Raw genomic sequence first — 12981 nt, 5'->3', positions numbered from 1 at the left:
AGTGCAGACTCTGGGCCAGGCCACTGCCCACCATGCAGCCAGCGGGGAACAGAGGGGCTCTTCATGCCGACAGAGACGGGCATTCCGGGGGCAGAGGACGCGTGGGCTGGGAGGGCCTCAGACAAAGAGGCCTTTTGGAGGAACAACCGCGGCATCTTTCTCTAACAGGCAGCCCTGAGGGGGAGCCGCGTTGCGGGAGCGTTCTGATTTCAGGCTGACAAGCGGCTCTCAGCGCTGAGCAGCCTCATCAGAGCTGCTGCCAGAGCCCAGTTCTAGCCAAAATCACTTGGCAGGAGAGCTGGGTGCTGAGCAGCCAGCCCCAGGGGCCAGGGCCAGCGGCGAGGGCCAGAGACGGAACCTTCGAGCCCAGCCATCCTGTGAAGAGCACACTGGGGGCCAGATGCGTGTGTTCTCTGGGGCCCTGCTCCCCGGCTGAGGTCTAAGATGCCACTATTGGGCCTTTAGGATAGATCTCGATGTTGGTGCGTGTGGTGGTTATACGTCAGGTCCTTGGAGCCGGCCAGGGGGATGTGAGTTTGCATCCTGACTTTGCCACTCACTGGCTGTGTGGCATTCTAGGGTTTTCCCAGCTCCATCGTCTGTGGCTCTCTAGTGCTGCCAACACCACAGATTGACCTGGCCGCCCCATGGATGGCAGACTTTGCCTTACATACTGGGGACTTGTTGTCGGGAGGGACGGGTCTCTGGAACAGGACATCCTGGTGGGTCAAGGAGAGGGGCAGCCAGGGAAAAAAAGGAAGGCCTATGACAAGACGCCGTGACTGCGTCCACATGCTCACACATAGAAACAGCTGTGAGGGTGGCAATGTTCCCCATGCAAACCTACCCAGTGACTAGCACCTCACCACACAGAAACAAGCAGGGCATCCTCTTTGAGAGTCACATCCCCTTTAATTCTTGTCACCTCAGCAGCCATTTCCCAAGACTCCTTGTGCCTGGGACCCGGGAGGCGGGCAAGCAGATCAGCAGGGGTTACCTGGGTGATGTGCCGGCCAGCTGGGAGGCTACAGGAGATAACAGGCTTGGTTCTGGAGGAAGGTGCTGTGGGGTGGGGAGAAAGGCTGATGCCAGCCGGGCCTAGGAGTCCAATCTTTGATGTGGGGGGGGGGGCAGGGCAACAGGGAGTGAAATTTGTAAGTAAGCACACTGCCGATTACTAAGCAAGCACAAGCAGGTCTGTGCTTATTGGGCACCGGATGGAGGTGTAGAAAAGGGCCCTTCTGCAGGAGGCTGCAGGGTCCACTGCCCACCTTTCAGATGGTCCCCCGCACTCCTAGGGCTCCTCACGGAGGGGAGAGTAAGAGCAGAGAGCTAGGAAAAGCCCCTGGGGCGCAGCTGAGCAGTGGTGGTCAGCCTTCTGGGGAGCCAGTGGAGGGGGTATCCAAGAGGATCCTGGGCAAGGCAGGAGCTGGCCAAGTCTCCAGGAAGAGGACCCACAAAGACTGGGGGCAGAGGCTGAAGAAGGCTGGCTCCCTGGGGCCAAGTCTTAGGGGCGGGGCTGCGCTGCAGGGCTGTGCAGAGATGTGGGCGCTCTGGGACCTGCCTCCTGGGGATGCTCTGAGGACCTAGATGAAACACCTTCTCCTGGTCCTGTCTGCTGAGCTGAAGGAGGTTGGGATCATCTACTGACAGCCCCCGAATGTTCCAGACCACTCCGACTGGGCTCTCTGCCTCCATCTCCCCAAGGCCCGGCGTGAGGACTACGGGAACGAGGTTAGCCTCCTGCTCTTCCACTGCCTGACCGTGCCTGGCACTTCCGGAGGGGGTCCGTTTGGGTCAAAACAGGACCTTTCTCTTGGCGGTTCACCTTTGGACCCCGTGGGCCCACCGACCCTTGGGGTATTTTCCTGTCATCTTGGAGGGGAGTCATTCAATGCTGTGTGACATGAGCCCTCTCGGGCTGAGGGTTTGCCTCTCCAGTCAGAGGGTGCTGCCAGGCTGAGGGGCTCACTGTTGCTGGAGAGATGAGCTGCTTGTGTGGAGATCCTGCTGTCACATGGGATTTTCAATGGATACACACAACACTTGAACTCATCGCAATAACAACAGGTTAAAAGAACAATCTGCATCCGAGTGAGTGGCCGGCAACAGTTCAAGGCCGTGTTGTTCAAGGGTCCACTGTACATTATCCTGGGCGTTGTGACCACGGGGGAGTGTGGTAGCTGGGTGATTTTATGTCAACTAGACACTCCTGGCTAGGGGTGGAGTCAGACCTGTCAATCAATGATACCTCCTTGGGGGTGTGGCATTTTGTGTGAGAATGAGGGGCTCTGGGAACTGCCTCCCTTTCTCCCCTTGCCTTCTTGCCTGCTGGGATTCTGCCTGCCTTGAGGGGGTGGGCCACTAAGCCTGACAGCTGCTGGCGGGCACCCTGCCATGTTCTCAGGCACCTTGGCTGCACATGACTCTGCAGCCCCAGGGTTTCCTGCTTCACCATTCTGTGTCCCTGGCATGTGGTTACCTGAGTCTGCAGAGGGACATGTGGACTAGCATTGGGCATATGTATTTGAGCTGGACTGGGCTGGAATACCTCCTTGAAATATAATTGCTTCTGGACATAAAGCTCTTTCCTATACATATATGAGTGTCACTGGATTTGTTTCTCTAGACAACCTGGTCTGACACAGGGAGGTCAGTGCCCTTAACCTCTGAGTTGTTCAGTGGTCACTCATGTTCACATGAGAACTGATGCTGGAGGCAAGGTGGGAAAATCCCACTGTGGAGGGCAGGACACTTGGGTCTTGGTACCACCACCCTTGCCAGCCTCAGTTTTCTAACCGGGCAGTGGGGAGGAGGAGGAGGAGGGCGTCAGGAGAGGCTTAGCATTTCAGTGCTGACTCCATTGCTGGGCTCAGACCACCTGCCACCAGTGTGATCGCACTCCGCCCTCCTTCCTCCTTCCCCGCAAGAAATCCACTGGTTCCTGAAAGCAGATCGGTCATGGACAGTGGGATCATAGAAACCAGCTTAGCGATTTGGTCCATGCACGCAGCAAAACGAACACATGTCTAGTTCCCCCTTGTTCACAATGATATGGCTGTTTCTTCTGGGTCTTTGATGCCTGATCCCTGAACCCATCGACACCTCATGATCACACAGGCTGGTGTGCTTCTCCCATATGGACTTCGTTGCTTCTCAGCTAGATAGCCACGGAGTGGAGACCCAAAGCCCATCTGTAGACAATTGGGCATTCCCTTACAGAAGGGTCACAAGGAAGAGACGAGCCAGTCAGGGAGCAGTATAGCACTGACGAAACATACAACTTTCCTATAGTTCTTTAAGGTGCCCCCCCACCCCCGCTCACTATCATGACACCAATTCTACCTTACAAATCCAGCTAGACCAGAGCATGTACACGGGTACAGAGAAGAGCTCATAACACAGGGATTCCAGGACAGATAAACCCCTCAGGACCAATAATGAGAGTAGTGATACCAGGAGGGGAAGGAAAGGGTGGGGGTAGAAAGGGGGAAACAATCACAATGATCTACTTATAAGCCCCTCCCAGAGGCACGGACCACAGAAAAATGGGTGAAGGGAGACAGCAGTCGGTGTAAGACATGAAAAAATAATAATTTATAAATTATCAAGGGTTCATGAGAGAGGGGAAAAATGAGAAGCTGGTACTATTAAGGGCTCAAGTAGAAAGAAAACGTTTTGAAAATGATGAGGGCACCATATGTACAAATGTGCTTGACACAATGGATGTGTGGAGGGATTGTGATGACAGCTGCATGAGGCCCTAATAAAATGATTTTTTAAAATGTCTAATTCCACCCACCAGGAAGTGTAAACACTCTATCGAGTCGTTCGGCTCATAAGGACCCTAATGGACTGGGTAGAACTGCCCCTGTGGGATTCCAAGGCTGTGACTCTTTCCAGAAGAAGAAAGCCTCATCTTTCTCCTGGAGGAGTGGCTGGTGGTTTTGAACTGTGGACCTTGTGGTGAACAGCCCGACAGGTGACCACTCCTCACCAGGAAGTGTAGGCCTGGATCAACGTCACTCATCTGGCAAACAGCTAGTTGATCATTCTCTCCCCCTCTCCCCCTGCCCTCCGCCACGGTCTGCCACCAGGATATACATCTTGTCCCCTAGACAAGCACCGCAGACAGAGACTGGGGAAACAGAGTCGCTGACGAGGACCCTGAACTTGGGTCCTGCCGCAGAGGAAGATGAAAGCGTCAGCTTGTTGAGGCTGCAGGACCATTAAACATGAACCACAGGACCGACCGTGTTGCCCTAGTTACAGCAATTTAGGGAGCTAAAGAAACAGCTTGTCAGCCTCTCCTGATAGCCACCTGGCTCTCGAGTTCCACACAGAGCCGTCCCTGGGCTGGGGCTCGCGGCCTTTCCGTGAGGCTCCATGTGTTTGAATGAGCGTGGAGAGCTGGGCCGAGGCACGGCCATTGCGGCAGCTGTGGATAGCTGGGGAGGCAAGGAGGTCCACCGGTCTGCTCAGTCCTTCCCCCTCTGAGTCCCCACGGAGGAGCTGACTGCCCTGGCTTCACGATGCAGGGTTCATCTGCATGCCACCGGGTCCCAGCCCTGAGGCCACGTTTGTCGCTGTGTTCTAAGGAAGGCCCGGCTGGCAAGCCAGGCAAGAGGACAAGATGCTCTCAGCAGGCAGGCTCAAGAGGAGGTGTAGACAAGGACAGCGCTTGCCATGAGACTGCTGTGAGGCACTGGCCATGGGGCTGGCTTTAAGTAGAGGGGGCAATGGATGGCTTGCACACGGTATTGGCCATGATGCTGGCTGGCAGGTGGCAGTGTGGCTGAGTGAAATGTGGCATGCTGAGGGGCTGCAGACAAAGCTTCCCGGGCGGCACAGGATGAAGTGCAATGCTGAATGGCAGTGGCTGTGGGCGGCTACTGGCTCACCCATCAGGGCCCCTCCAGGGTCAGCTGGTTTCTCAGACAATTGCACCGCAGGCCACAGAGTTCTAGGTCAGCAGAATTAGAGGTCACTTCTGCACTGCCCTCTCTTTCTTCCCCACCTCCTGTGAGGTGGCTTCTGGGAGGTGGGAACTCACGACCCGGCTTCTGCAGCCCAGCTCTGAGCAGCTCTTGTCAGGGCTCATGAGGTTCGGAGGCCACAGATCCCACTGAAATCGCTCTCTGGCCACCATGCCCAGCGGCAGCCACCACAGCAGTGGCGCTGGGGCTCCAGAGGTCCCCCATGCCCACCCCTGCTGCATCTGATCCTGAGTCAGGCATCCTGTGCAAAGCCTCATCCCAAGAGCTTAGATGCTACGGGTTTCCTCCGGCACATCCACGGAGCCCATGCCTCGGGCTGCATCAGCGGCAGGGAGGCCCTGGCCGATCCGAGCTATAAATCCCAGCCAAGAAGGCCGGTTCCCTGCTCCTGCCCTGGACGCACTGCTCCACGCGCCTGGCCCATTTATTTAACACAGAAAGAGAAACGAAAGCTCGACTCAGCTGGAAACAGCAAAGACACTTGGAAGAGGAGTATGAGTGTTGGTCTGAGGAAGCGGAGCCTCTGGCTTGCAGGGGCTCTATCGCGCGGAGGCACCCTTTCTGGAAAGACAGAGAACACCACCTTAGTGTAATCTGCAGGCACCGAACTCAACTGGTTCCTTGGGGAGAACTTGGGGGCACTCGTTTTCTATAGGGGGCGCTGGGTGAGGCGGGCCATGGATACACTCGGCGGCTAACTCTGAAGTCAGAAGTTCAAGTCTACCCCGATCCACTTCTAAATTACCAGCCCCTGAAAAATCCACGGAGGACAGCTCGACTCGGACACATGTGGGGGCCCTTGTGAGTTGGAATTAACAAGTGCACGATGTTCCTACAGCCTTAGGAACGGTCATTGTTTAAGCTAGCAGCCTGGTCCTGATTTGAGCGTTCTTACTGCTAAGCATAGATGTACAGAGCACAGAAGCCATAAGAGACCTCACAGGTCATCATGATTCTTTGTAAGTGCGGTGCACTTCCAATGTTACCCAACACTGCGATATGCATTCCTCCCCCCAATCCCTTTCAACAGCCTGGCGAGAAAGCTCTTTTTACCCCCATTTTACAGGTGAGGAGAAGGGGGCTCAGAGAGGTAAAGCCACTTGTCTGAGCTCACACAGCTAGCAGGCGGGGCACTGGGATTTGAGCCTGACTCGTCTCACTTGATCACCAGCATTCACCAAAAAGCAGTCTAGCTGCCTCTGCCCCAGACTCCACAGTGGGTCTGCTGGAGTGCCGGTCACATCCAGCCCCGTAATGGGCAGCCATGGCCAACATCAAGTCCTCCCCTGGTGACAACACTCACAACAGAGCTCGAATTCACAGAAGGCGTCCTTGGTGCCGGGCCCTGGGCTGCTTCCATCTGACTCCCTCCTCACCACCCTCGCTCCCACGTGTGCAGACGTGGAAACTGAGGCCCAGAGAAGTTCGGTAACCTGCCCAGGTGCCTGCAGTGAAGTCAGAAGTTGGGACCCAGGCAGGCCTTGGACATAGGGCAGTTTGTCATTCTCACTGCAGGGGTTCGAGACTCCAGTACAGCAGGAAGGCCAACAGACTGCAGCTCAGGACCCACTGCCACCCTCCCATCTGCTTTGCCGTGGGCCGATGCGGGCACTTGGCTCTAGCACAGTGGTTCTCAACCTTCCTAATGCTGTGACCCTTTAATACAGTCCCTCATGTTGTGGGGACCCCCCAACCATCAAATTATTTTTGTTGCTACTTCATAGCTGTCATTTTGCTACTGTGATGATTTGGCCGACCCCTGTGAAAGGGTCATTCGACCCCCAAAGGGGTCAAAAGCGACCCACAGGCTGAGAACTGCTGCAGTAGAAAGATGTGCTCACATGAGCATTGGCACCTAAGAGGATTTATAGGAACTGACACAAACGAAGCCCAAGCTTATTCCCACAAGGTCCCCCAAGGATCCAAACAAGCAGCTCTGTGCCCGGCAGAACACTACCTAGAGTCCCTTCAGCAGGAGGCCAGGAGGAGTGGCTTCAAAGAGCGTTTTGTAAACCAGGACCTGTTCTGGTGGACTGAGGCTTGCTATAGCGACTGTGAGCGGGAGGAGACCATCATGCCCTGGGACCTCATGCCCTCAAGGGTGGCCCAGTCACAGGGGGAGTCCCCCACCCTCGGAGGGACATCCAGGAAACTCCAGGTCTCAGGATACATCTGCCAAGCTCTGTGCAGACAGACTGCTTCACAGGTGGATGGACCCCCAGACAGACAAGCCAGGCAGCCCCGCAGACCGGCTCTTACCCGGCAGTATTCATCGATGGGCTTCAGCCGCTTCACGGCCACGTCCCGGATGTGGCTTCTCCGGAAGAGGATCTTGCCTGAAAGAGAGACAACTCATGAGTTGGGTGTTCTCTGGCTAAACTGCCAGCAGGGCTGGAGACACGCCTCCCCGCACCCTTCCCCCAACTCCCCTCAGCCTCCCAGCTCTAGCTGCCCTCTCCACCCATTGTCCTCTCCAGTGTCCATGAGAGAGTGATGGTCACCTTTCCTGAGGGGCAGGAGGTGCTCCAGGCTGAGGGCCCTGGGTCTCTCCTGCACATGAGGCGCCCCAGAGGCTGCCATGAGCAACCAAGGTGCCTGGTGCGGGTCTGATGCAGGATGGATGGCCCATGACGGGTGCGGTTCTCAAGTGTCCTGGCAGATAAACCCAGAGCAGGGCCCAACCCCACACGGTGCTTTTTCAGGCCCATCCCTCCTTGAGAAATCACTGGCTGGGCAGGAATTTCTATTCTTAGTTTAGGTGGGTGGTTATTTCTTGGGCGGGCACGAGCCAAGGGAAGTCTAGCTGCCTCAGTCTGACTGCTCCCCGGCCTCTTAGACCCATGGCCTCCGGACGTACTGGCACTGCCCAGCCGGGCTGGCAGACCTTCTTTAGGTTTGGGGCAGGTGTGTAGGAAATGCCAGCCTCACAAAACTTACCAGCAGGGTCTTCCAAGCAAACCGTGCTCAATCGCAAGACACAATTCGATGCACAGTCCTTTACAGCCTGTTAAACCCGGAATCTGACCTCTCATTCTCATACACAAAGTTTTACATGGCCAGCCTTTCTGAACCAGTGGCTGCCAACATCCAAGGCCAATGACCCCTTCCAGAAGGCCTTCCTTGATTGGCTGAGCTGGGAGTAACCTTCCTCTGCAGAACATCCGTCCACAACACTGTGCCCACTCCTAAGGCCCTGGCCACATGCTGCTGTGTGTGCGAGCTATTGGGGAGCTCCCCTCTGCCAGGGGCCTGTAGGATTCGCCTCAGAATCACAGGGCCTGGCTCAGGCCCTGTGTTCACCCTGTAGCTGGAACAGTAACCCTTGTCCTCGGCCGATGGGTTTCCCTCAGGAGAACCTCTCTCCTTCACGCTCAGCCCCTGTGGCTTGAATGGGGCTGATCACATCCCCTGGCATCAAGGACAGCCATGCGACCCAGCCTGGTCCACGAGGAGAGGCACAGTGATTGGTTCAGGGATGGGAAGGGCCCAATATGGGTCAATGAGAGTCAGCCCTTAGGCTTCGGCTGGTGTCCTATCTCTTGCATGGTCACCAGAGCTTCTAGCCTTGTTGCTGTGGACTGGATTCGGACTCATAGCTACTCACCACGTAGAATGGCCTCACGGGGCTTCCAAGGCCCAGATCTCTGCAGAAGCAGATTGAGACCTCTTTCTCCCACGGAGGGGCTGGTGGGTTGGGATGCCACCCTACCGGTTAGCAGGTGAGCACTCAACCGCTATGTCACCAGGGCTCTTTCAGGAGCTTCTAGTTGTGTTTACTATGGCCTGTGGGGTGCGGGTGGGGGGCGGCTGAGAGACAGGAACTATGGCTGCTATATGGTACGTATTCCACAAATGCTTCTTGAACGATTGAAAGGCAGAACCAAGCTATGGCAACGGGCAGATTCCCTGGACATCGTTAGAGCACAGTCTGTCCCAGTGCATCGCACTTACACAGAACAATGACATTCTCTGTACTATTTAAACCGTTAGAGATGCATGTTCATCATTTTCCCTAAAGAAGTCTCGTGAACGTTATTGCGTTACGTCCACGCGCAACCCTTCTGCCCAAGTGAAGTCCTAGGAGAGTTTATTGCCTCGGTTGAGATTGTTGCCCTCTAAGCAGATCCAGAGACACTAATGCGAGGGGCCAGTCATTCATTTGTGACATGATCCCAGGAACGACTACTGGGCAGTAAGGAAGGGGAGGGGGAGGAGAGGGAATGGGAGACCGTGTTTATCAAGCCAGTTCAGCACTGTGACCCATTGGCTCAGTGCTGCTAGGGAACTCTGGGAGACGAGGAAGAACACACTTCAGAGATAACCCAACTGAGACTGAGGAGGCTGGGATATTTCTCCACCAACTCCCCCAGGTATGAGTTCTAATGAAGGGCTGCCGCCAAGGGCATTCATTTGCACATTTCTGGCCAAGGGTGCTCCCACAGCCAGAGCAAGGCCCTCAGGTGAAGTCACCTTGCATTGAAGCGCCCTATGGCATGTAAAGGGGAGATGGGGAGGGAGATGGAAGGGGCACTGGAAGCAGCTGACACACCACTCCTAACTTCTTTGTCACCAGAGGTGCTAGTCACCAGGCCTGCTTAAATCAGACCGTGACATGCCAAGCATCACCTTGTGGGTCCTTGTCTCTCCACACACATTACGGACCGGAGACCCCAGGTAATTCTTCCTCTCTGCTCTACACACTCCGATTTATTGACAGCAGACACTGAGCAAGTCCTCACTGGCTCGTTCCCTATCCCCTTCTAGAACCTTCTGTGGGTTGGCCTGCCCTCCCTTGCTCTCTGAAGCCAGAAAAGAGGGGCCAGCTCCACATCAGAGAGACAACACTTTGCAGACTGGACAGTGTCATTGAGCTAAATAGGCTCCGCCATGTGTTCTTCGTGAAAGTTGCTAAAAACATGGTTTATCAGCACAGTGGAGGTGGCTGCTTTAACTCAGGGGAAGGAAGGTGATGTCACCAATTTGGGGGAAGATGCCACAGATGTGGTATTCCCTGTCTCTTTGCTTCCTCCCCTTGTTTGGTTGCCTGCCACTTTATTGCTTACACACAGTAGGAACATATATGAGCGGTCATGGGGATGACGGGTAAAAATAAAAGCATGGCATGAAGATACCCTCTCTTGGGACTGGAATTCTGGGCCTTCACCCTGCTGCAGTTATCTGTCAGGTATTGGAGGCTGACCAGACCCAGTGGTACTGACAGAACACTGTCCACCAGAAACAGAAGCTGAAGTGCCTAATTATGCCTGTGGCTATAATCCCAATGGGGAAAGGGTTGATTTTGTTGGGTTGTCTTTGTTATGCTAATGAGGAATGGTTGTTGCAGGGTTTGCCTTGAGTCAGTCTGTTCTGAGATATAGAAGAGATTGAACAAGCGAACTAGGAAGCAGAGATGGGAGGAGATGCCATGCCACATGACTGTCACCAAGAAGCCAGGGAACAAGGATCTTCTCCTAAAGTCATCAGAGAGCATGCCTTCCCCAGAGCCCAGGGCTTCAACTGTGAGAAAATAAACCCATTTGTAGTATTTCTGTTACTGCCACACCAGATAACGAAGGCAGAATTAGTGTGATGCGCTCACGAAGACCCACAATGTAGAAGTCGCTTCAGAATTGAGTAATGGGGTCGAGGCTAGAAGAGTTGTAAGGTACCTAGAACTGCAAGCCTACATTGCCTTGAGGAGACTGTTGGTAAACTTATGGACATCAAAAGCAATTCTGTTGAGGGCTCAGAAGAAAACTCTTATCGTTTTAGAGAAAACATATGGCGTCAGCAGAAGACTATTACTAGAAATGTGTTCCTGCTGAGGCTTTGAAAGGACATGGGGAACAGACACTTGGGCTATGCAGAAAGGGTAGTGATTTTTACGGAGTGGTAAAAAACTTGTCTGAATGGTGTCCAAATGTGTGGTGGGATGTAGAACTTGTACACGCAGAAGTTGGCTATCTGGGTGAGACATTTCTAAGCAAGACCAAAGGAGCTGCATGGTTCTGTCCTTCTACTTCTGGTAAATCCCAAGCGGAGAGATGGACTTAAAACTAAACTGTACAGCGTGAAAGTAAAACTTAAAGAGGTGGAAAATGCAGCTGGACAAGGTAAGAACATTTTTCCTAGGATATTCATTGGGGGGCAGAGCTATACAATGTTTTGTTGAAAAACAAAGCAGGTGGCCATGAATCTAACCAACTATCGCCGCAGAAAGCCCACCAGTTTAGACCGAAGGGGACAAAGACAGAGCAAAATGAAATCCTGCCGCTTGGAATTCTACTGGCAGAAAATTGGCTAAAGGAGCAATATCTCCTGTCCTCCAAGCAAAGAAAAGGACCATTGTGGCAGCCGCTCAAAGCCCAGCAGAACCGTTGGGAAGAGGGTGAGAAGTAGGGCCTGCTTGGTCTCCACGGCGGGCCCTCAACAGATGCACTGTGAGCCCCAACCGCTATGTCTGTGGCTATCATCCCACTTGGGAATGGGTTGTCTTTGTTAAATTAATCTAGCAGGATTCGTTGAGGGTGTAGCTCTCTTTTGAGATCTAAAAGGGATGAAATGAACCCGCTGAGACGCGAAGGTGGAGGAAGAGAGATGCTTGTGCCACGGGAAGATCGACAAGAAGCCAGGGAACAGGACTTTCCCTGAAGTCAACAGAGGAAAGGCTTCTCGAGAGCCAGCGACCGGGTTTGGGACATCTACCTTTCAGAACCAGGAGAAAAGAAACTGCTCTTTGTCAAAATTCCCTTTGAGGGATTTCTGTTCCCGCAAGACTGAATAACGAAGACACCCAATGACTCGGGGTCAAGCAGAATCTAGCAGGACCATGAAGGATTCCTCTTGAAAACCGAGGGACCACAGAGGAGACCAGGCACGGACTAAGGCCCACAGACCCGCATGGAGCCAGAGGTCTCGTTATCAAAAAGAACACACCTGCCCTAGCCTAGTCTGTTGGAAAACAAAAACAGAGCAGTGAGGGGGGTACAGCAGCTGGGTCTCCCCCCCCCCCCATCTCTGGGCTAGTCAAAGACCTGACTGAGTCTTATGTTCCTGCCTGAGAGCTGTGTGCATGTATGAATATGTATATTACATTAAAAAAAAAAAAACCCCAACAGTTTCAAAGTCTCAAGGGAATCAATGCTAACTCATGGCGACCCTATGTGAGTCAGCACGGAATCATGTTCCACCAGGTTCTCAGTGGCTGCTTTTTCAGAACATGTGTGTGTGTGTGTGTGCGCGTGTGTGTGTTGCCAGATGGTTCCAAGAGGAAGGGGTGAAGGTGAATGAGGTACGGGGGTTGGTGGGCAGGGTTTGCCTGACCCCTTAATGACATTAGTCCTTGTGCATGAAACCCCTACACTATCCCTGGAGGCCACCCATCTGCAAGTGGGGTCACCAAGCCCTTGGGCTTGAGACTTCAGGGGCCTCTCCACCGGCTCTTGCTCAGGTGTGAAGTCCGAGAAGACTATCTGCACAAGTCCTTTCGCAGTTGAACCCCAACAGGGCTTCCCGCTTCCTGCTGAAATGCTGACGGGAGCTGAGTTCTCCTTTCTTGGGGCTCTGGCACAGTTGGGTGGTGGAGGCGGGGGAGGGGGCACACGAGGAGGGAGGGGCTGTCTGGAAGGGATTCCACGGTCTTGACTTCTCTGTTAGGAATCCAAACCGCATTCTGAAAGCCAAACCAGTGACCGTATTAAAAAGGAGAGAGTTAAAAAAAGGAGGAGGAAAATCCCCATTAAGGAAGCCGAGACCACAGCGCATTAGAGGCCTGTTGTGAATGTAATTCAGCCGGTTTACAGCATGGCCCGGCTTCTGCCAGCAGCTTCAAAGGCCCACAGCCACTGCCCCAGAAATACGATCAGCACAATGAGGAAGATTATACGTGGGCACCAGACAGACCTCTGGACTTCATTGCTCCTGAAAGGGGAGAAGAACTGTAAATGGGTCTGAAGCGTGTCAGTGGGGGTCCGAGTGCCCATCA

The 12981-nt window shown here is 54.0% G+C and overlaps 1 protein-coding gene across 3 annotated transcripts in view; it reads right to left on the bottom strand.

Annotated features, from left to right (window-relative positions):
• The window catches only part of SH3PXD2A (SH3 and PX domains 2A), a 184288-nt gene that overhangs the window by 105728 nt on the left and 65579 nt on the right, over window positions 1-12981 (bottom strand). For all 3 annotated transcript variants that reach the window (XM_030885935.2, XM_004700943.2, XM_030885936.2), the window contains exon 3: window positions 7257-7333. In XM_030885935.2, coding sequence (XP_030741795.1) covers window positions 7257-7333 — 77 coding nt within the window. The remainder of the gene's footprint in view (window positions 1-7256; window positions 7334-12981) is intronic.

This window comes from Echinops telfairi, unplaced genomic scaffold (assembly GCF_000313985.2).
Source record: "Echinops telfairi isolate 266 unplaced genomic scaffold, ASM31398v2 ScPeMD7_70;HRSCAF=299, whole genome shotgun sequence".
In the NCBI taxonomy this organism is placed as follows: domain Eukaryota; kingdom Metazoa; phylum Chordata; class Mammalia; order Afrosoricida; family Tenrecidae; genus Echinops; species Echinops telfairi.
Note: the sequence above shows the minus strand (reverse complement) of the source record. Positions and strands in the feature narration are given on the sequence as shown.